General features: G+C 42.7%; 1 protein-coding gene across 3 annotated transcripts in view; it reads left to right on the top strand.

Annotated features, from left to right (window-relative positions):
• Nucleotides 1-23,329, top strand: part of dicer1 (dicer 1, ribonuclease type III) — a 53,228-nt gene that overhangs the window by 11,427 nt on the left and 18,472 nt on the right. For 2 of the 3 annotated variants that reach the window (XM_078278232.1, XM_078278234.1), the window contains exons 2-19: nt 432-542; nt 4,066-4,264; nt 5,783-5,945; nt 6,170-6,300; nt 7,217-7,351; nt 7,463-7,623; nt 8,218-8,386; nt 9,336-9,808; nt 10,640-10,772; nt 12,154-12,396; nt 12,899-13,053; nt 13,172-13,304; nt 14,210-14,285; nt 14,403-14,542; nt 16,362-16,541; nt 19,864-20,077; nt 20,824-20,977; nt 22,232-22,414. In XM_078278232.1, coding sequence (XP_078134358.1) covers nt 4,151-4,264; nt 5,783-5,945; nt 6,170-6,300; nt 7,217-7,351; nt 7,463-7,623; nt 8,218-8,386; nt 9,336-9,808; nt 10,640-10,772; nt 12,154-12,396; nt 12,899-13,053; nt 13,172-13,304; nt 14,210-14,285; nt 14,403-14,542; nt 16,362-16,541; nt 19,864-20,077; nt 20,824-20,977; nt 22,232-22,414 — 2,957 coding nt within the window. In that variant the 5' untranslated portion in view covers nt 432-542; nt 4,066-4,150. The remainder of the gene's footprint in view (nt 1-431; nt 543-4,065; nt 4,265-5,782; nt 5,946-6,169; nt 6,301-7,216; nt 7,352-7,462; nt 7,624-8,217; nt 8,387-9,335; nt 9,809-10,639; nt 10,773-12,153; nt 12,397-12,898; nt 13,054-13,171; nt 13,305-14,209; nt 14,286-14,402; nt 14,543-16,361; nt 16,542-19,863; nt 20,078-20,823; nt 20,978-22,231; nt 22,415-23,329) is intronic. The other variant, XM_078278233.1, reaches the window with a different exon arrangement.

Genomic DNA, 23,329 nt, shown 5'->3' on the forward strand with positions numbered 1-23,329 from the left:
ATGACAATGTGTGTAAAGGCAAATAACGGAACAGCTGAAACAGTCTGGTAAGTGCAGAAAATGACATCACTTTACTGCAATGCAGCCTGTAAAGCCATGAAAAGACAACACTTGTTAAATATCACGATATTCCGACATCCAAAATTGAAGACGATATCTAGTCTCGTATACCGATGTCGATATGATATCGATATTTTGCCCAGCTCTAACTTGGCTGCTTCCTCCACATTTCATATTTCTTGTGAATGAAGAGATCCTGGTGTAATTCAGAAGTCTACATGGATTTTTATTACTGCTTTCTACAGCCCAAATAACTTTTTGATTGTCATTCATTACACGGTTATATAGACGCCTTATCTTATCGCCTGTACGTCTGTGCCATGTCTGAAAGGAATGATTATTAACAGTGTTCTCTGTTTTTGCTTTTCTAGGTCCGTTTCCCACTAAATGTGGGGGAGCATCAGGAGTTGATTAAGAGAGATTTTATCATGAAGCCCAGATTAAGTGTTGTCTGCTCATCCAGAAAGTCTCAGTTATTGCCTGTAAGTATATTTCCTAAGGCACTATTCCAGCATGCTACTCTCAAGCTCTGAACAAACTAGAGCTGCACAATATGTTGTTTTTTTGGTTTTGGGGGTGGCAGTAGCTCAGTCAGTAGGGAGTTGGTTTGGGAACCAGAGGGTCGATGGTTCAAGTCCCCATACGGACCAAAGTATGGTGGTGGACTGGTAGCTGGAGAGGCGCCAGTTCACTTTCTGGGCACTGTCAAGGTGCTCTTGACCAAGGCACAGAATCCCCAACTGCTCGGGGTGCCTTTCCATGGGCAGCCCCCCCCTCACTCTGACATTTCTCCATTAGTGCATGTTTAGGTACTGAGCATGTGTGTGTAATTCAGGCCTGTGTGTAATTTGTATAAGAACAACAGAGTGAAAACATTGTAATTTCCCCTTGTGGGATTAATAAAGTATACATTATTATTATTATTATTATTATTATTAGTTGAAAGAACATAGCAGTAGAAAACCTCTTTTTTAAATGTTACTGTTCTTTTTTTAGTGGTGCCTTTTATGTTGAATTCAGTGTTCAGTTTGTTCAATTAAAGAATGTTAGAAATGATTTCCTTTCGTTTGTTTCAAACTCTTGTTGTATTTTAGAAGAATACTGGAAGCAGCAGAAATGCAGAACTGAGTACACGTTAATGTCTTATTGTTTATTTATCGCAAGTAATATCGTTATCGCGATATTCAACAACGTTATGGCATATCGCATATTTTCCTCATATTGTGTAGCCATAACACAGACCACGTTCAATACTTAATTGCCATGTCAACATATTTGATAGGAATTTGGTTTGGTGAACTTGCACAAAAATAAAACAAAAGAATAAACAAAAACCTCAAGTCACATCAATTTGGCACCTAAAATGCCAATAATAAATGGTTAAAACAGGCATTGGCAAGCATGGGGATGCTGTCAGCACCACAAACACACATACATACACTCAAGGTCTTTTCGGACGTGGGATCAATGCGCCTAGTAATTTTGGTCACACTTGATTTGACGGTATCTACATAAGAGTGGCATGACACTGTCATGAACGTGTCATAAACATTATAAACAAGTCATAAACGTTTATCACATAACGCTTCTTTTAGTAAGTGTCATTTGGTTTTTGTCATGACAAGTTATGTATTCTGCCCAGTGTCAATGGCAGTGTCATGTCACTCTTATGTAGATACCTTCAAGTAAAGTGTTACCTTAATTTTAATGAGAGGCGAGTGGGACGTTAGGGGGGGACAGGCGAATCCACCAGTAGGCGCAATCCCGCGAAAATGTCGCGGTCGTCTTTGTGATGAGCTCGCCCGCTGCAAGCGTTAAACTGTGTTTAACATTTTCCTACATGAGCGACGCACGGTGCAAAGTAATGAACAAGAGACTGATTCTTGCTGTTTGTGAGTTTCCCTAAAATATATAACAGTTATCAGGACATAAACAGTATGGCTTTTGCATGCAAAGCATTGGCACAAGACTGGAGGTATTGGGTAGTGTTGTAGTTTGAACTTAAATTAGGCTCTAGAATTACGTCTGTGCTAATTAGGCTAACTTTAGCTATTTGTTAACACTTGTATGATTAGGGATACATGATACCTCAGTCAACTAATGTCATTCAGTTGTACCAGCAGGGAAACAGTATTGCACAGAAGCTCGCAAAGTGCTTGTCTGTCTGTCTATTCACATGAGGAGCGCAGTGAGACCCCGCGGATCCAAGCAAGTACACAGGCGAAGTGTCACTGACCGTCTGAAAAGACCTTTTCAGTGTGTTGTAGACAGGCATACTAACGGCACATTAGTGATGTAGGAGTTAAGGGCACGAACGGTCTCTGGGTAAGTGCTGTTGCACAACCTGGCTGTCTTAGCTCTGATACATTTCCGTAGGGATGAATTTAAAAAAGAGGGTTATCAGGGAGACATGAGTCCAGAAGAATCTTTTTCCCCGTAGTCTAATGGTGTAGATTTTAGCAAGGGACGGAAGACTCCTGGCCTGTGATTTGACGCGGTGCGTACCTTTTTGTCCAGAAGTTTCCTGTCTCTCCTCTACAAATCTAAAAGTTAAAATAGAGGCAATCCCATGTGCACAACATTTCAGGGTCAGTTTCTACCGTTTGGCCTACGCAGGAGTAGCCTGACGTGGTCATACTCGGATTCTAGTCAGAATAGGAGTCTGATACCGCTCCATTGGGCTGTGATTATGGGGCGTGTTTCAACCGAACCAGGAAAGAAAATGCATCTGCACTCAATTGGATAGACCTCCAACCAATCAGAGCAACGGAGACAGACGTCACAGAAGCTGCAAGTCAAAGGCAGGCTTCGACAGAGCAAAGGCAGAGGCGGCAGTTTCCGTGTCGTGCGGACGGGTGTGGCGATGTGTATACATACGTGATCGCGGTTCTCTGTTCCTCTCTTAAAATGACTGCGCTGTCGACATCTTCTAGAACAGACGCGATGGCGGAATCTACACATCTCATTTCTCCAGCGGCACCCATCTCTGGGCGGGGCTAAGTTTGGTTTAGGAGGTTACCAACCTAATGTTCACCAATTAAAAATGGAGGCACACAAGATCTGATGGGAAAGGAGAATGAGGCAGTGGGACAAAGCTGGTATCAAACCTGCAGTCATTTACTTCATCAGCCAGGTTAGGATTAGAAACTAGGATGACCGTGGTTTGATACTGTAGCTAATCTAGATGGAATCCATGGATCTTCAACACATTTCATATAACCGATGACAACATTTATGTATTTATAAGGACAATGCACATTAATTAACAATTATGTAAATGTGCCAGCTGGCTATTTTCAACTGTAGTCCTAGTTACGGTGGGAGGAAACCGACTTTTACATCGGGGAAAGAGTCCAGATCTTCATTTGCCTCCTTAATTATCCCCCAGTTAGTTCACAGAAGACAGTCATTAAACCTGTCTGTGTATTGAGGGGACCATTGCCTGGCTATAGTCTTCCTGGGTTTCACAGTGTTTAGCCTCTGACAGTGCATGGGAATGAGAGACTTGTTGTGGTCCGACTCTCCAAAGGAGCTTTCACCACCGCGTGAAAAGCCGAGACATTTGATTGCGTTTTCACGCTTCGTGGCAGCAAAGATTTGCTCCTTGTAACTTGGAAGTACTTTTCTCAAGCTTACGTGGTTAAAATCACCCAAAAACCGAAACTACCAAGTCTGGGTTTGAGTTTTCTGTGTCCATGATGTGGGTCGATAGCTGTCGAGCTGATACTGTAACAAGCTGGTGAAAAGACGTTGTCTGGTCAAAGAAGCTAGCTCTTGAACCCGTTAAAGATTTTCTCGTTAGACAACATTGTTCAGACATTGTAGTTAGTTATCTGTGCCAGAAACTCTAGTGCCGCAGGCGGCTGTGTGGCTGATGTGTTTCTTCTCACTCCTGGCTTTGCTGATGAGGTTTTTTCAGCTTTCTTAAGGAAGAGTAGGAAAAAGTGTCCACCGTATCTGCCGTATACAGTACATTAACACGGTATCCTCATCTCCCCCTGCCAGTGAACTTCTGAAAAGAAGGACGATGAAATGAGATAAAGTGGACGACTGGAGGAGCCCAGCCCCCTCACCTCCACCTCTTTGAAGCATGGCAGGCCTACAGCTTGTCACCCCTGCCACTTCACCCATGGGGCCTTTCTTTGGTCTGCCATGGCAGCAGGAGGCTATCCATGATAACATCTACACACCTAGGAAATATCAGGTAAGAAGGCTGTGCTTACTAGCTGCTAGATGTACTGTATAAGCACGTACAGGCTAAGTCCTGATTTATAGTTCTGCGTTAAATCTACGCCGTGGGTACATACGCAGGTACGCGTAGATACAGACCCTGACGGGCACCCTCTCCAGAAATGTACATTGCTAAGCAAAGTGAATACACCCATGCTAAAGTTGACTAAAAAGAGGAATAAAAATAATCTTTTGGAAATTGATCTTAATGCCTTAATTAAAAAATGAGGAAAAATCCAATCTTTAAGGACACCAATTTTTTTTTGTGAATGAATAATGTATCGTAAATAAATAAATGTTCTTCCTTAAAATACAGGGGGCATAAGTAAGTACACCCCTATGTTAAATTCCCATAGAGACAGGCAGACTTTTATTTTGAAAGGCCAGTTATTTCATGGATCCAGGATACTATGATCCTGATAAAGTTCCCATGGCCTTTGGAATTAAAATAGCCCCCCCACATCATCACATCCCCTTCACCATACCTAGAGATTGGCATGGGGTACTTTCCATAAAATCATCTCTCAATGCAAATCAAACCAGCTATTAGGCTAACTGAAATAAAACCAATCTCTAGGTATGGTGAAGGGGATGTGATGATGGAAAACGAAACTCACCGTCACTCTCTCACTCTCTCTACCACATTCTCCCGCTCTGCTATTCTCTTAAAGTGCTCATATTATGTTCATTTTCAGGTTCATAGTTCTATTTAGAGGTTATATCAGAATAGGTTTATGTGGTTTAATTTTCAGAAAGCTCCATATTTTTATATGTCGTACTGCACATTGCTGCAGCTCCTCTTTTCACCCTGTGTGTTGAGCTCTCTGTTTTAGCTACAGAGTGAGACATCTCACTTCTGTTCCATCTTTGTTGGGAGTCGCACATGCTCAGTAGCTAGGTAAGGACTACTAGCCAGTCAGAAGCAGAGTATGAGGGCGTGCCCTGACAGTACCTAGGTAAGGACTACTAGCCAGTCAGAAGCAGAGTATGAGGGCGTGCCATGCTAGCAGCTAGGTGAGCATTATAACGTGTTCCAAAGTGACCACGTTTGTCTCTGAAGTAAAGGCTGGACTACAATAGAGCTGTTTGGAGCAGTTTGTGAACAGTGTTTTCTGTTGGAGATGGTAAGTCCCTTTGGGGCGGACTTTGGGCTTTTTCACTTTGTAAACCTATAATGTACACAAAATACACAATAAAGTAAAGGGGAAAAGCCAAAAAGCATAATATGAGCACTTTAAGAGATGCGCTACAACGACATAGACTCCAGTGCAAGTATAAAACCTCACAACGTCGTAGGCCACTTGCGTAGGCTCTGCGTAGAGCCCCGCACAACCATAAATCCACCTTAGGGCGTTAATGTCACAGAAATGTTTTCAAATTTAGAGCTATTCATGGCTGTTCTTTTATTTTTATTGAGTGGTATTGTATTTATTTTAGTTGACACTTTTCCTTCATCAGCTCACTGTCTGCGAACCTGTACCTTTGTCCACAGGTAGAACTTCTTGAAGCAGCTCTTGAACATAATACTATCGTCTGCTTGAATACTGGCTCAGGGAAGACCTTTATTGCAGTACTTCTAACGAAAGAGCTCTCCCACCAAATCCGTGGACATTACCAAGAAAATGCGAAGAGGACTGTTTTTCTGGTGAACACAGGTACCTGCAACCTTCTTTTGTTTTTTGTATGTGCCACGGAAGTTTCCGTGTGCTTCAGTGTTTTACTTTTGTAAAATATAAAATACATTTTGAAAAACCGCAGTGTTCATCCTCAAGAATCCCCCAAGTCATTGGTCATTCAAATTCAAATGCATGGAGGGTTTTAAATTCACATACATGGAGTGATTTGACTCCAATGTAATTCTCTGGTCTGCGTTGTCCAGTAGCGTCTGTAGTTCAGCAAGCAGCTGCAGTCAGGACTCACTCGGACCTCCAAGTGGGAGAGTACACAGATCTGGAGGAGACCTCAGCGTGGACAGACCAGCGGTGGAGTCGAGAGATCGTCGAGAATCAGGTGTGCTGATCATTCTCATTGGCTTCTACAATAACACTAGCGTGCTTATAGTTGAAGGACAGTTTCATGCTGTCTTCTCAGGTTTAAGAATAGGCCGAGGTGGTTGTTTTCTGTTTCAAATAGTTTTACTTTGATGCTTCGTTTCAAAAATCAAGTTAGAAAATTGTGTAGGATAATCCTATGCAGGATTTTAAACTGTATATAACAATGACGTGCGTTTATGGAGCACTTGTGGATATATGCTAAACTCTCGTCCCATCGGCCATTTTGTATGTTCGTACCCAACTCCTTTTCCCAATCCGCTTTAACAGTGGCAGTAGAATAGTAGTAAAAATAGTTTGTGTTGTAATCAGGGTAAAAAATGATCACCATATACCAGCCAAATGATGGTAAAATATGCAAGTGACATATAGACAGGTAGATTAGCTTCTCTCACCAGCCAAAATAACAATGGTCATCTGTTGAGTGGCTGGTAACATTTGAATATTCACTAGCCACTTGTGGATGAAAAAGTTCATTTTAAACCCTGGTTCTAATCCTTGTTCGCTAATAAAAAATACCAGTGCACTGTATTTAAAAAAAAAAAAAAAGATCATCTAGTCATGGGTCACATCTCTCGCCCGCATCCAGGCGCTATCTCACGGTCGCTCAAAGACTACAACTACCAAGTAGAATAGATGTGCTGTCTATTCACCTCACACACACAAGCACACAAACCCTCACCTCAAACAAACACGCGTCTCTGTCCTCCACACACGCGTCTCGGAGCTGTATCGCATGCGTGCTGCTACTACGGTCATTTCATTCATCGGACAGACTGATTGTTTCGTAGCATGTACAACATCTGACTGAATAACGTGCTCACTGTTGATAATGTTTTCTCTCTTCCTGTCATTCTGAACGTTCTCCTATGCAGGTGCTGGTCATGACTTGCCACATATTCCTGCACGTTCTGAGGAAGAACATCTTACCGTTGTCTAAAATCAACTTGGTGGTTTTTGACGATTGTCACCTGGCCATCACAGACCACCCTTACTGTGAGATAATGAAGGTGAGACTGTGTTTTGCAAAGTAGAACTTGTGTGTGTTTTTTTTGTTTTTTTTTCGTCCAAGAGAACTGTGAATGACCTGGCACTCTTCTCTCTCTTCTCTCTCTGTGCAGCTGTTTGAGGGCTGCTCATGCAGTCCTCGTATCCTGGGTCTCACAGCCTCCATTCTGAATGGAAAGTGTGACCCGTCAGAACTGGAGCACAAGATCCAGAATCTGGAGAGCATCCTGAAGAGCAATGCTGAAACTGCCACCGACCTTGTGGTCCTGGACAGGTACAACAAGCACGTATATACAACCTAAACCAAGGGGGTTGACAACTAGGTCTAGGGCTAAATGCGTCCAGATTCTGAAAAGGACTCGGCGCACGTTAAGATCAACAAAAGAGAAGAAAAAAAAAAAGAGTGTCACTTAAATGGCTCGTTTGTGTGACGTCCTCTTATTTAACTCTCCCAATGTAGCACAAGTAGACTTTCTATTTGACAATTATTGTTTTCTGTCAGATCGTTCATAGACCTCGACATTTCCCACCACACTCGAAGGTAACTTCGCTCATTCTCCCCGGATGCTGCATGCTGAATCTGTCTCAAAGAAAGACAAAACCAAAAACGAAGTCAAAGTCCAAAATTAAAAATAGAATACCTACCCGACGAACGGTTATCCGAAAAGTCGAATAGTCAGATCCAGCCCTAGTTACCTCTAAACATTGCAACAAGTGATTTCACTGATTACAGTTCATTCAAACAGAGAAGGAACACCTAGTTTGTAAAATCGCCTCGATGAATGAAACTCAATGACAGCAGTAGATGCCAGTAACAAGAAGTGAAGTGAAGTGAAGTCTAACCCGTGCACTTCCCGTTATATTTCAGATACGCCTCTCAGCCAAGGGAAGTGGTGCTGGACTGCGGGCCCTACGTGGACAAGAGTGGCCTCTCTTCCTCTCTGCAGGTAGAGCTGGATGAAGCTCTCTACTTCCTGAATGACTGCAACGTGTCTTTTGCCAGAGAGGACCGTGATCCCACGTACATCTCCAAACAGGTCAGAGCTAGCAAGATAAAGATTTAGTGGATTTTATGTTTTGTATTAGTTTAATTTAATCACATGATGATCAAATAATGCGATGAAATCAACAGCTTATGCGGGTAATAATATGCCAATGTTGTGGTTACAACCTTTCTGAGGCTCCCAAGTGACAGAAAGATCTGCTAAGCCAGCTTAAAGCTTGATTTTGTTGGCCCACCCTTTCTCTAACTTTTTCTTTTTTTTTTTTTTTATACTCGTCATCCTAATCTTGATACTACTGGCAACCTCTGCCTGCTTACAGTGCCGATAAACCCTGTAGAGGAGTTTTAGCAGCCTCAAAGCTTCTGTTTGACCAGTCAGCGATGCCGTGATTGTCCACTGTCCCTGGAGCACTCACCTTTTGGCGGAGAGGGACTATAGCTCACTTGGTAAATTTAGATCTAGTTTCCTCCGGTCAATATGCAGTTAAAGCTGTAGTGCGTCGTTTCTGCCCCCCCCCCCCATGAGGAATTCTAAGTTATGACAACAAAACTGTCGGCGCGTCCACATGATACAAGCCTTCCGTGACCGTGCACAAATTCAGCGAATATCACCTCACGGTCCCCTAGCTCTCTATTTTCTGTGTGCGCTGAAAAAAAATTCCAGCGTTAATACACAGCCTTCGCGGCCAGACAATGGTTATCTGTCCCTGACTCTGGGGGGCGGGGGGGGCGGAGCTTCTGACGGGGGGTGTTGTATTTGTTGACTTGAGTTCAATCATCAACAATCTTTGCACAGCATGGCTTACAGTAGGTAGGATTGCAAAGATCCAGGACTTAGCCAAAACATTTGAACATCGACAACTTCTCAGTCCCTCCCCCCTTTCCGCTAAAGCCCAAAAGGAATGAATGCGTGTGCATGAGCAGTGAATGACACGCAGTTAAAGTAGTCAAACTGCTCTTTACACGGTCTCTGTCCCATCCAGGTCCTGAGTGACTGCCGGGCCGTGCTGCAGGTCCTGGGACCCTGGTGTGCGGACAAGGCCGCAGGCATCATGGTGCGGGAGCTCCAGAAGTACATCAAACACGAGCAGGAGGAGCTCAACCGCAAGTTTCTGCTCTTCACCGACACCATCCTGCGCAAAGTGCACGCCCTGTGCGAGGAGCACTTCTCGCCCGCCGCGCTGGACCTCAAGTTCGTCACCCCCAAGGTCCTGCGTCTGCTCGAGATCCTGCACGAGTACAAGCCCTTCGAGCGCCAGCAGTTTGAAAGCGTGGAGTGGTACAACAACCGCAACCAGGACAACTACGTGTCCTGGAGCGACTCCGAGGACGAGGACGAAGACGAGGAGGTGGAGGCCAAAGAGAGGCCCGAAGCCAACTTTCCCTCGCCGTTCACCAACATCCTGTGTGGGATCATCTTTGTGGAGAGGCGTTACACAGCCGTCGTCCTCAATCGGTAGGGCTCCGACATCCTCATGGTCGTTTGCCCTGTGGCGCGAGAGCTGTACTTCATACAGAGTTATGTAAACTACAGATAAACATATTTTGGTAACACTTTACCTGAACGTATCTACATAAGAGTGTCATGACACGGTCATGAACACATGACACGGTCATGACACATGAACCCTAACCCTAACTTGTCATCACAGAAGCGTTATGTCATAAACGTTTATGACTTGTTTATAATGTTTATGACACGTTCATGACGGTGTCATGTCACTCTTATGTAGATACCTTCAAGTAAAGTGTAACCCATTTTTCATATGTGGTTGTAGGGCTGCACGATACAAGTAAAATATCTTACTGCGATTATTTTGACTGATATTGCGATATGATTCATGATACTGGAGGGAATGATCATTTTTTTTAATCATTATTCTCATTTTCATTGAAAAATATAAAAAAAATTTGTGAGGATCTGTATTAAACAAAGATTTTTTTCTTCACTCTGTAGGATAGAATTTTTATGCCGGGACATCTCTGCAGCACCACAATACTTAATTCAATATTAATAATTAATACTTAATATGATTTGGATATGGCACTAGTTCAAATTTTGATAAAATTGCGTTTAATTGTGCAGCCCTATGTGGTTGTTGGTGGCCTTTAATGTGAAGTAAATGACTCTTGTCTTTTAACTTGAACCTTGGACCCTGTTGAATACACTTCATACATGCAAAATAATTCCCTTATTGTTTTCAGAATAATGACGATCTCTACCAGATTGTGCCACTGCATGGATGTGTTCTGTCAGTGACACTTGCTGTCCGTATTTCTTCCTCAGTCTGATCAAAGAGGCGGGGAAGCAGGACCCAGAGCTGGCTTACATCAGCAGCAACTTCATCACCGGCCACAGCATCGGCAAGAACCAGCCGCGGAACAAGCAGATGGAGGTGGAGTTCAGGAAACAAGAAGAGGTAAACCGCGGCAGACAGGAATCCCGTGGATATGTTCGACTCTGAACAGCTGGCCCCTCGTTTTATAAATGAATGTACGCGTTAAAACTCGCCACTCGTAATGTTTTGATATAATATTTGGGACATCAGGGGAGATGGATTGAAGTGTCTGTACCACCAACACGATGCCAGTGCATTCAAAAAAATGACATACACTACCGGTCAAAAGTTAGGGGTCACTTAGAAATTTCCACTCCATTCCAGACAGAATACCAGCTGAGATCAGTTGCATTGTTTTTTTTAATCAGGGCAGCAGTTTTCAGATGACATTATGTGCTTACAGAATTGCAAAAGGGTTCTCGACTGTTGTAGAAAGAAGTGGCTGATCTTTAACGCAGTATCTACATTGCCCATTATCAGCAGCCATTCATCCAATGGTCCAAAGGCCCATTCTGTTTACTAATCTGATATCATTTTAAAAGGCTAACTGAGAAAACATTGGAGAACGCTTTTGCAATGATGTAATCACATAATGTAATCTGAAAACTGCTGCCCTGATTAAAAAAAGCAATGCAACTGATCTCAGCTGGTATTCTGTCTGGAATGGAAATTTCTAAGTGACCCCAAACGCTTTGACCGGTAGTGTATGTTGTTGTTGTTTAGGAGCTGTGCACTACTTACCCTGTATGGATGTGAAAACATTGCTATCATTGTTGAACTTCCTTTTATTATCTAAAGAACATGACTAAACTTCTTTAAAGGGTAGATTTTTTTTTCGGGGCTAAATTAATGGGTATCTGATTGGTGCATAGACTCACATACTCGCCAGTACCGAGACTTTTTTCGATATCGGCTTTCTACACAACTAGCCGAGACGAGGGGCCTAGGGGGCTAACCGTTAGCATGCTAGCGCTAGCATGCTAGCTCGTTCTCAATGGCAAAACACTGCTACAACACACACAAATTCACCCTAATCCACAAAATAAATTGTATAGAACTACTTCCATCTCCCTGTTCTGCAGGTATTCCACACAAAGTTGGAAGTGCGCCCTCGTTTAGAAGAAGTCTCAGCTAATCCTGCCTCGTACAGGCCGAAGTTGCAGAAACAGCTAGCTAGCTCATGTAATCCTTACCTAGCTACTGGGCATGTGCGACTGACAACAAAAGATGTTACAGAAGTTGAGAGGTCTCACTCTGTAGCTAAAACAGAGACCTGAACACAGGGTGAAAAGAGGAGCTGCAGCAATGTGCAGTACAACAAAAATATGGTGTTTCCTGAAAATTAAACCATGTAAACCTATTCTGGTACAACCTCAAAATACAATCATAAACCTAAAAATGAGCGTAATATGGCCACTTTAAGAAAAGCAAATATCAAAACTCGATTCCCTTTCTCTCACAGGTTCTCCGCAAATTCCGGGCTCATGAAACCAACCTGCTGATCGCCACCAGCATCGTGGAGGAAGGCGTGGATATCCCAAAGTGTAACCTGGTGGTGCGGTTTGACCTGCCCACGGAGTACAGGTCCTACGTCCAGTCCAAAGGCAGGGCGCGAGCTCCTGTCTCCAACTACATCATGCTAGCTGACAGCGAGAGGACCAAAACCTTCGAAGAAGATCTCACTACCTACAAGGCCATTGAGAAGGTAACCTTTTCTCTTTGTCTTGTTTGATTTAGTCAATAGCTGATTATTTAAATGATGTAAGGAAAATTTTTACAAAAACCCAATGTTAAGTATGTTTGTGATCTGTCTGATCTAGGAGGTATGTTAGTAGAAATATACAATACGTAACGGTCGAAAGTGACGTTTCTGATGTCATCAGGTTGTTTTGGTTGGTTGGTTGTTTTTTAATTTATTTTTTCTGCGCTTTTTCAACGTTCTTGTTGCTCTTTTCAACGTTTTTGTTTTGTCTGGGTTTTTTTGACAGATTTTAGTGACGTTTTCTTTTTCTTTTTTTGACGTTTTTGTCATTTTTTCCATAGTTGTTTTTTGCTGTTTTTGGCGTTTTGGTGCTTCTTTCCAACGCTTTGATCACTTTTTCTGACACTTTTGTCATTTTTTTCTGTTATTTAGTTTTCCCCAATGTTTTTGTCCAAAGTGAAGCAGAATGAGGTAGTGATGATGGTCCCAATGTACTTTTGAGCAGATCTTAAGGAACAAGTGCTCCAAGTCGGTGGAGGTGAGTGAGTTTGAAGTGGAGCAGGTCCTGGACGATGACAACGTCCTCCCACCCTACGTGCTTCGATCTGAGGATGGAGGTCCCCGGGTCACCATCAACACAGCCATCGGACACATTAACAGGTATGGTCATGTTTCTGCTAAGTCTTTAAATCCTCAATTCGTTAAGAAAATAACAAGGACGCACATGAATCCGCTTTAGAATAGCGTTTCTTAATGTCTTATTTGCTCTGGTGCTCAGGTATTGTGCCCGGCTGCCCAGTGACCCGTTCACCCACTTAGCACCCAAGTGTAAAACTGCAGAGAGGCAGGATGACCGCTTCCAGTCAACGCTCTACTTGCCCATCAACTCCCCTCTGCGAGTTCCTATTAAGGTGAGAAGGAACATGTGCATTTTAAGAACTTTGGTAACGGTGACACCAAGGATATGGACCAAACATATCTCTGTATTTTTTCGGCTGAATGGCACTACACGATACACATCTCGGTCTTTTCTACAAAGTGGGTTAAATGTTCGGTTGAAAGTCAAAGCCACAGGTGAGATGCCACGAGCACTTTTAATAAAACAGACTGTGATCAAAATAAATGCAAGGACAGCGAAGAACCCTGTTTTTGTCTTTTAGGATTGCGCGCCATTTCATCTATGATGGTATATGATGATATAAGTAAACAAGCCTGCCTGTGTCTGTCTTTGCGCTGTCAGAGGGAAGTCTCAGAGCAGACACACACCGCTTGCCTGCTCACTTTTTTTTAGCACTGGCCCGATCGGGAACTGGCTGGTTGTATTTACTGGTGCGATTTAACTTTTTACAGGCTCCGGGGGGGGGGGGTCCCGGCGATCCTGGCGATCCTTATTGTTGTTTTTTCAGCCTCCCTCCTAGGGATGTAACGGTATTTAACCTCACGGTTATAGCGACCAAAATTATCACGGTTTTCGGTATTATCGCGGCATTTTTAAAAGTGTGCTCAATATGTTCAGAAAGCACTGATAGGCCTACACAAGCTGAAATAGTTTCAAAAAAGTGTAACAGTGTTTATTATGTTACAAAAAAATGTCCTGAGCGCTGTCATCTCCTCCTTGCGCCATGATTCCAACTTCAAGAAACGCACGTTGTAGGCTACGCCGTGCGTTTCCACACCGTGGTAATGATATTTTAAATGAAAACGGTAATTTTCATCGTCAACATTTTTATCGGGGTTTACCGTTACACCGGTAATCGTTACACATTACAACTTCTCCAGGTTCATTCATTGTATTGATTTGTCACTGTCTTTACAGGGTCCTACGATGAACTGTGCCAGACTGGCAGAGAAAGCTGTTGCACTAGTATGCTGTGAGAAACTCCACAAGATAGGTAAGACCAGAACTGCGATTAAGCAGATGCATGATTTGGACAAATCTTCACTGCCAGCCTCTCTACAACTTGTTTGCATCTATTTGAGCTTGTTTATCTGGCTGTCTTGCCACCCAGGTGAGCTGGACGATCACCTGATGCCGGTGGGAAAGGAGACGGTGAAGTATGAGGAGGAGCTGGACCTTCACGATGAGGAGGAGACCAGTGTGCCAGGCCGGCCCGGCTCTACCAAACGGAGGCAATGCTACCCTAAAGCCGTAAGAAAGTCATTCTGCTTAAGCCTCGTCCATTACATCTAGAGTTAACTATCATTGGCAAAAGCAAAACCAGTATTAATACAATTTATTTCTATGGTTTGTTTCATGGGACGGATTGAATGCATGTTATGTGAAGAATGCTAACTTTTATTGCTGATATACCCTCATTAAAACAACTTCAGCGATCATAATGTAATAATACAGTGAATCCTGTCAGTTCTGTCATTCCTCTGTCACCGGTCAAACACCATTTTTATATAAAAATCAATTTCTATCTATCTATAACTGTCGCTAATTCCCTGAGCTGGCTACTATTCTGCTAACTTAAGCTTGACAGCTCTAACTTGTATCTTTTTAGTAACTTCACTGCACTCCAGTCCAGTGTTTATTAATGTTCAACCAAAGTGGGCTTCATTCACCAAAAAGTTTTTTTCCTCAAATTTGTTCTTAAGAAAGGTCCTGAGAAAAGTCTACATCAGATTCCTGAAGATGTTCTTAAACCACAAATAATTTCTCTCTTTTGACATTTGTTGAGCAGTAATGTCTAGTATGAACTAATGTATAGGTGTGTAACAGTTCACACAATTCACGGTTCGGTTCGGTTCGATAGGAGACAGTGGTGTCATGGCTCGCTACGTTTTGGATACAGCAATAAGAAAGAAATGCCAGAGAAATTTATTTGATTTAAAAAAAAAAAAAAAAATGTATTTATTAAAACTAACCTCATAAAGTATGATTTTTTTTTTTTACTTTGAACAATGACAGAGCTATACTATACAGCATAAGTGAACACACCCATGCTTAAGTTGACTAAAAAGAGGAATAAAACAATCATCTTTAGGAAATTGATCTTAATGCCTTAATTAAAAAAAGAGGAAAAATCCAACCTTTAAGGACACCAATTTTCTTTGTGAATGAATAATGTATCGTAAATAAATAAATGTTCTTCCTTAAAATACAGGGGGCATAAGTCAGTACACCCCTATGTTAAATTCCCATAGAGGCAGGCAGACTTTTATTTTGAAAGGCCAGTTATTTCATGGATCCAGGATACCTTCACCATACCCCCCCCCCCATCATCACATACCCTTCACCATACCTAGAGATTGGCATGGGGTACTTTCCATGAAATCATCTCTCCATGCAAATCAAACCAGCTATTAGGCTATCAGAAATACAACCATTGGTGTATTCACTGATGCTTAGCACTGTAAAACAAAAACAGCTTCTTATAAAAAAAAATATACACGTTACAGTCCGGTAGCTTTGTGTAGCCCTTGACGTCCAGCCGTCTGCTGTCAGAGCAACAGCTGGTGCGTCGGACAATTGGTTCTCTATTTGGGCTTTTAGTTTTTTTGTACAAAGCCGGAATTACAGTCTGGCTGAAATAGGCTCGTGAAGGAATAGTGTAACGGGGCTCAATTACTTTAACCATGTTCGTAAAACCTGCGTTTTCCACTACAGAGTAGGGTCTCATATCCGCGGCTGTAAAGGTACCAATCGCCCAGGGATGTCTATTGCCCTGTTTGAATCAGTTGGAAATTGCTGCTTAAATGCTGCAGAGATAGTTTGCAGCGTGCGTGTTGCTTCTTGTTTTCGTCTCTAGTTCCAGTTATTGACGCACTGAGGTTACATCCCTATTCTCTAAAATGATATAAATGTCAAATAGAAATAATCCAAAAGGCCAGTTTACAGTTATTTCTTCAAGGATGTCTGATTATCTATGTCTCGCTTTCCATTGTGTCAGAAACGGTGAGCTTTTGAAGTGCTCCTGGGTAATTTAGTAAATGGTCTCTCACTTGTCTTCTGTCCTCTCCAGATACCAGAGTGTCTGCGGGACAGTTACGCTGTGCCGGAGCAGACGTACTACCTATATGTGGTTGGGATGGTCCTCACCACCCCTCTCCCTGATGAACTCAACTTCCGCAGAAGGAAGCTCTACCCACCGGAGGACACCACCAGGTGCTTCGGCATCCTGACTGCCAAACCCATACCTCGAGTACGTCACCTGGTTAAAAACCTTCCTTTATTCTCTCAGATCGGATTGACATGTTTTCACTTCGAGGAATTATCAAAAGAAAAACTTGCTATCATTCATTGGTTATGATGGGTTATAACGTACACGGCGCGGATGTTCCAACACTGCACTTCCACTATAATCAATGAAACTGGCTACACCAGACATGAGAGCAGCACGAAAGTGGTGCGTATGCACCGCGGAGATCCGCTCTAGGTCTTCAATTTATATTTTTAACGTGAGGTGTGTGCCCTTTTACAAAGAAATGGATGACAAAGGGTCCATATTTCTTTTAAATTAAACTACCGATATACAGAAAACGACTTAATTAGCGTGTTATTTTTATTTCTTAATTCCCTCACCTGCGTCCTCTGATAACAGCTGACTGTAGATTGACGTTTTCACAGCGCTGTGCCATAGAGCTGTAATCGGGCCTTAAAAGTTCGGCCCGACAAGGCCCGAGCCCGACAGGATTCGTCCCGAGCCCAAAGTACATTTTGATTGACAGCTTTTTAAAATCCCGAACCCGTTTACAGCCCGACATTATTCAAATGTGTGCACGCACACAGCTCTTTTGCCTTTTGTCAAGAATGAGTCATTTCTACGTTTTTTTTTTTAACATCAACAAGTTGGAACAAAGAAATCAGTCCTCCAGAGGCCAGCCTCCGTTTCACCTCCTCAGCATTCATTTTCACGCTAATCGAAACGCGTCACCTGGCCTGAAGCTCGAGCCTGGCTCGAATTTAATTTCTATCTTCCCGTCGGCTTCGGCAAAGATCTTCAGCTCTGCTGTGCCGGCTCCAAAAGACTGAAGAAACAACAACAATCCCAGAGGGAAAGCTCAGCGTGTCGTCTGTGACTCTCACAATCCTACGCTGCATGCGCTGCAGGTGTAGCCGGTTAAAAGAAACACTCCGCTCCGCATACGTTAAGCGTTCAATGTAGCCAAAGCGTTAGGGCTGGGTCTATATGCTTTGGTCCTGATTTGATTCTTTTTACGATACATGGGTGGCGATTTTCATTTATTGCGATTCTAAGTATTGTGATTCGATGCTATTGAGTATTGTGATTTCTTAAACAAAAACAAAACTTGAATAATACACTACTAGAGACCATATATCATGAGGCTTTTCTAAAAACTAATTGTTTTCTGAAAAGAATGCACATCACAATGTTATTTCATTTTTTAAAGAGCACAACATGGATTTTCTGCATTTTTGCCTCCGCTCTGTTTAGCTGGAAACGGAAATGATGCAATCGCTGTCGGCAGTACGGTATAAACAGAAAATATTTAGGTGAATCATTGGTAATAAAAAAAATTAAAAAAATTGATTCTGGGGGAAAGACTCAATTCTAAAAAATCGTCACAAAAAAAATCATGAAACATTAGTCGGGGTTCCACTGGGTCTTAAACATTTCAAAATCAAAATTTTAGGCCTTAAAAAGTCTTAAAGTGCTCATATTATGTTCATTTTCAGATTCTTAATTGTATTTAGAGCTTATATCAGAATAGGTTTATGTGGTTTAATTTTCAAAAACCTCCATATTTTTGTTGTACTGCACATTGCTGCAGCTCCTCTTTTCACCCTGTGTTCAGGTCTCTGTTTTAGCTACAGAGTGAGACATATCACTTCTGTTCCATCTTTGTTGGGAGTCGCACATGCTCAGTAGCTAGGTAAGGACTACTAGCCAGTCAGAAGCAGAGTATGAGGGTGTGCCCTGACAGTACCTAGGTAAGGACTACTAGCCAGTCAGAAGCAGAGTATGAGGGCATGTCCTGACAGGACCTAGGTAAGGACTACTAGCCAGTCAGAAGCAGAGTATGAGGGCGTGCCCTGACAGTACCTAGGTAAGGACTACTAGCCAGTCAGAAGCAGAGTATGAGGGCGTGTCCTGACAGGAACTAGGTAAGGACTACTAGCCAGTCAGAAGCAGAGTATGAGGGTGTGCCCTGACAGTACCTAGGTAAGGACTACTAGCCAGTCAGAAGCAGAGTATGAGGGCATGTCCTGACAGTAGCTAGGTAAGGACTACTAGCCAGTCAGAAGCAGAGTATGAGGGCGTGCCCTGACAGGACCTAGGTAAGGACTACTAGCCAGTCAGAAGCAGAGTATGAGGGCGTGCCCTGACAGTACCTAGGTAAGGACTACTAGCCAGTCAGAAGCAGAGTATGAGGGCGTGCCCTGACAGTACCTAGGTAAGGACTACTAGCCAGTCAGAAGCAGAGTATGAGGGCGTGCCCTGACAGTACCTAGGTAAGGACTACTAGCCAGTCAGAAGCAGAGTATGAGGGCGTGCCCTGACAGTACCTAGGTAAGGACTACTAGCCAGTCAGAAGCAGAGTATGAGGGCGTGCCCTGACAGTACCTAGGTAAGGACTACTAGCCAGTCAGAAGCAGAGTATGAGGGCGTGCCCTGACAGTACCTAGGTAAGGACTACTAGCCAGTCAGAAGCAGAGTATGAGGGCGTGCCCTGACAGGACCTAGGTAAGGACTACTAGCCAGTCAGAAGCAGAGTATGAGGGCGTGCCCTGACAGTACCTAGGTAAGGACTACTAGCCAGTCAGAAGCAGAGTATGAGGGCGTGCCCTGACAGTACCTAGGTAAGGACTACTAGCCAGTCAGAAGCAGAGTATGAGGGCGTGCCATGCTAGCAGCTAGGTGAGCATTATAACGTGTGTTACAAAGTGACCACGTTTGTCTCTGAAGTAAAGGCTGGACTACAATAGAGCTGTTTGGAGCAGTTTGTGAACAGTGTTTTCTGTTGGAGATGGTAAGTCCCTTTGGGGGGGACTTTGGGCTTTTTCACTTCGTAAACCTATAACATGCACAAAAAAGATATATAACACAATAAAGGAAAGGGAAAAAGCCAACAAGCATAATATGAGCACTTAAAATTAAAGTATTGTGTTCTAGGTCTTAAATCATTTTAAACAGGTCTTAATTTTCCGACGTCCATGTAACGCTACCTCTAATGCTCATTGAAATGTTTTTTATTAATTCTGTGGGGTTGTAGTTGTTTCTTTCGCTAGTCCAAATATAATTCGCTGTATTTGTACAGATCATTATTACCATGTGTCGCTTTTATTCAATTTAAATATATTTATTTACTTTGGAAGTACTTTTGTGACTCTGCATTTCCTTGTACTTTTATGTCGTGATGTAGGTCTTAAATTTCATTTCTGATGGTCTTAAAAAGGTCTTAGGTTTGACTTGTCGAAACCTGCAGAAACCCTCACGAGTGAATTGTTTTTCCCAACCCGTATTGGTTATGGGCGGTGGCTGATGCTTTCCTTCTGTCCAGATCCCCCATTTCCCGGTGTACACTCGCTCGGGTGAGGTGACCATCTCCATCGAGCTGCAGAAGTCGGGCTTCGCGCTCACCACCGCCCAGCTGGACCTCATCACCCGCCTGCACCAGTACATCTTCTCCCACATCCTCCGCCTGGAGAAACCTGCACTGGAGTTCAAGCCCACGCTGGCTGACTCGGCTTACTGCGTTCTACCTCTGAATGTTGGTGAGTAGATTACTTTCCCAGGTGCGTGGAGATTAGGGCTGCACGATATGAGGAAAATATGCGATAACGTTGTTGAATGTTGCGATAAAGATATTACTTGCGATAAATAAACAGATATTAGAGTGTACTCAGTTCTGCATTTCTGCTGCTTTCAGCATTCTGCTAAAAGCAACACATTGCTTGTCGAATTTAGAATAAATGAAAGGAAATCCTTTCCAACATTCTTCGTACGGACCAATTGAACATTGAATTTAATATGAAGACACCACTAAAAAAAGAATGAGTTACATTTTAAAGCTTTAGTGCGTAACTTTTTGATATTAATGAACGTCCGTTACATTCAAGCCATCGCCAAATGACAAAATAATTAAGACTATCAGCTCCACACAACTCTCTGTATTTCTGAGTATGACTGTGTCAGATAATGACCTCTTCTGAAGAGTCCATCATGTTGGGCTGTCCACAATCACGGAAGGCTTGTATCATGTGGACTTGCCCACAGTGTTGTTGTCATTACTTAGAATTCCTCATGGGGGCGACAGAAACTATGCACCATATATTGGAAGTACAGTTTTCTACTGATATTTACTTTCAACTAACACACAAAATCTGAGTGTCTTTCACGATATGTTGCAGCCTTTCGCCATGTATAAAGACATCTATATATTGTGCAGCCCTAGTGGAGTGGCTTATTAGTTTTCCTTCCATTATCCCCTCTCTGCCGCTTTGTTCGTTGGCTCAATCAGTTGGGGACTCCAGCACGCTAGATATGGACTTTGGGTTCATGGAGGACATTGAGAAGTCTGAGGCCCGCACTGGCATTCCTACCACTCAGTATACCAAGCAGAACCCCTTCACCTTCAAGCTGGAGGACTACCAGGACGCTGTCATCATTCCAAGGTACCACTGTACCACATATGTGCTGTAGTTTTACTGTGTACAAATTAGAGATGTTCCTATACCGATACCAGTATCGCCTCTGATTCTGCCTAAAATGCTGGTATTTGAATCCGGAAGTCCTGGAGTTTATGCACTGATCCGATACCACGCAATTTAGACCTGAAGAAAATCTACTTTTAAATTAGTTTATTTATGTTCTTTCTCCGTTTTGTCAAACTGGATAATACAAGATAGAAATCAGATCACATCCATACAGGGATAGTAGTATGCAGCTGTTAAAACATAATAAAATATATGACACGCTGGTACAGTGCTAAGCTAACTTAAATATAAGTGAATACACCCATGCTAAAGTTTACTAAAAAGAGGAATAAAAAATCTTCTTTTGGAAAAATGAGGAAAAATCCGACCTTTAAGGACACCAATTTCCTTTGTGAATGAATAATGTATCGTAAATAAATAAATGTTCTTCCTTAAAATACAGGGGGCATAAGTAAGTACACCGCTATGTTAAATTCCCATAGAGGCAGGCAGACTTTTATTTTGAAAGGCCAGTTATTTCATGGATCCCGGATACTATGATCCTGATAAAGTTCCCTTGGCCTTTGGAATTAAAATAGCCCTACATCATCACATCCCTTCACCATACCCCCCCATCATCATATACCCTTCACCATACCTAGAGATTGGCATGGGGTACTTACCATAAAATCATCTCTCAATGCAAATCAAACCAGCTATTAGGCTAACTGAAATAAAACCATGCCAATCTCTAGGTATGGTGAAGGGGATGTGACGATGTGGGGGGGCTATTTTAATTCCAAAGGCCAAGGGAACTTTATCAGGATGCATAGTATCCTGGATCCATGACATAACTGGCCTTTCAAAATAAAAGTCTGCCTGCCTCTATGTAGAGTTTTTCCTGCGTGTCTCTACGACGTGTAACGTTAGACAGCCAATCACAGACATTATTAGATCTTGGTCGAAGCATGCTGATTGGCTCACTGACGCTGATGACATTTACTCCTTAGGTATTGAAAACGGGTATTGAGTGACAAGGCATTTTTCGATACTCCATACAGTAGAGGAAATTTGGTCGGTGCCTAAAAAGTATTGAATTCGGTACCCAGCCCTAGTTGTCTTATCTGTATCGAGGCAGACTTCAAACCATCTGCCATGGTAGGAAAGTACTTTGGGTCAACTTATGTCGTTTTAAATATGTAAATGTTGATCTACCCACTGCTCCTCTCCCAGGTATCGCAACTTTGACCAGCCTCATCGCTTCTACGTTGCGGATGTGTACACAGACCTGACCCCGCTTAGTAAGTTTCCTTCACCAGAGTACGAGACATTCGCAGAGTACTACAAAACCAAGTACAACCTGGACCTGTCCAACCTGAACCAGCCGCTTCTGGACGTAGACCACACCTCCTCCAGGTCAGCAGCACGGGGATCATGACAAGTTAAATATAGCTCAAGCTTAACTCTTATGTATTTTGTGTGATTTATTTAAATTTTTCCCTGAGTTTGTGCAACAGAACAGCTTTTACACAATGTTTTAAAGGGGAACTCCACCAATTTTACGCAAGTGTGTCTCCACCTGTTGGGAGTTCAACACCATGTGTGAGAAAAAGAAAAACTTAAGTGGCTCCATAGGGAGCTGTGTGAAGTCTGATACATCTCCTCAAGTAATGTCACTTGAGTCAGCGTTGGCTGGGGATGAAGAATACAAGTTTGAAAATGGAAAAAACATCTGTGGAGTTAGAAAGAAGCCCTCTGCAGTCTCCTCTCTGCTGCAGACAGAATGCTCCAGGCTACGTTAGCCGCTACTAGCATAACACACCTGAGTCTCCGACAGAACTGATCCGTCCGCTTGCATTGTGGGTGATTAAGGCGCCGGGTTTTCACAAATGAAAAAAGACGATATCTCTGGTTCTGCGATGTTTTTTTTTTTGTTTTTTTTATATAAATGTGCATTGTGAGTCTGACAATGTTAACACGGGTGCAAAGCTAAATCAGATTCGGATTCAGAAAACGTTTGTCTGTCGTGACAGAAAATTGTCTTAGACATGGCTCAACGTACAGTGGAAAAACAAACAGTACAGTAAACATACAAAAACTTAAAATAATTTACACAGGATACAAATTACAATATATGTTTTTGCATAGTGTTAGTGTGGGTCATTACTTTGTATTTACGATGTTTATGGCAGGGGGAATGAAGGCGTGTTTGTAAGTGTTTTTCTTGGCCAGAGGGGCTTGATGGGTGGAGTACTCCTTTTAAAAGAGGTTTTCAGAATATTTTTGAGTCAGTCCTTGGACCGTGGTCTTGTCTTATAATGTGACGAGCAA

Source organism: Sander vitreus, chromosome 20, assembly GCF_031162955.1.
Source record: "Sander vitreus isolate 19-12246 chromosome 20, sanVit1, whole genome shotgun sequence".
In the NCBI taxonomy this organism is placed as follows: Eukaryota; Metazoa; Chordata; class Actinopteri; order Perciformes; family Percidae; genus Sander; species Sander vitreus.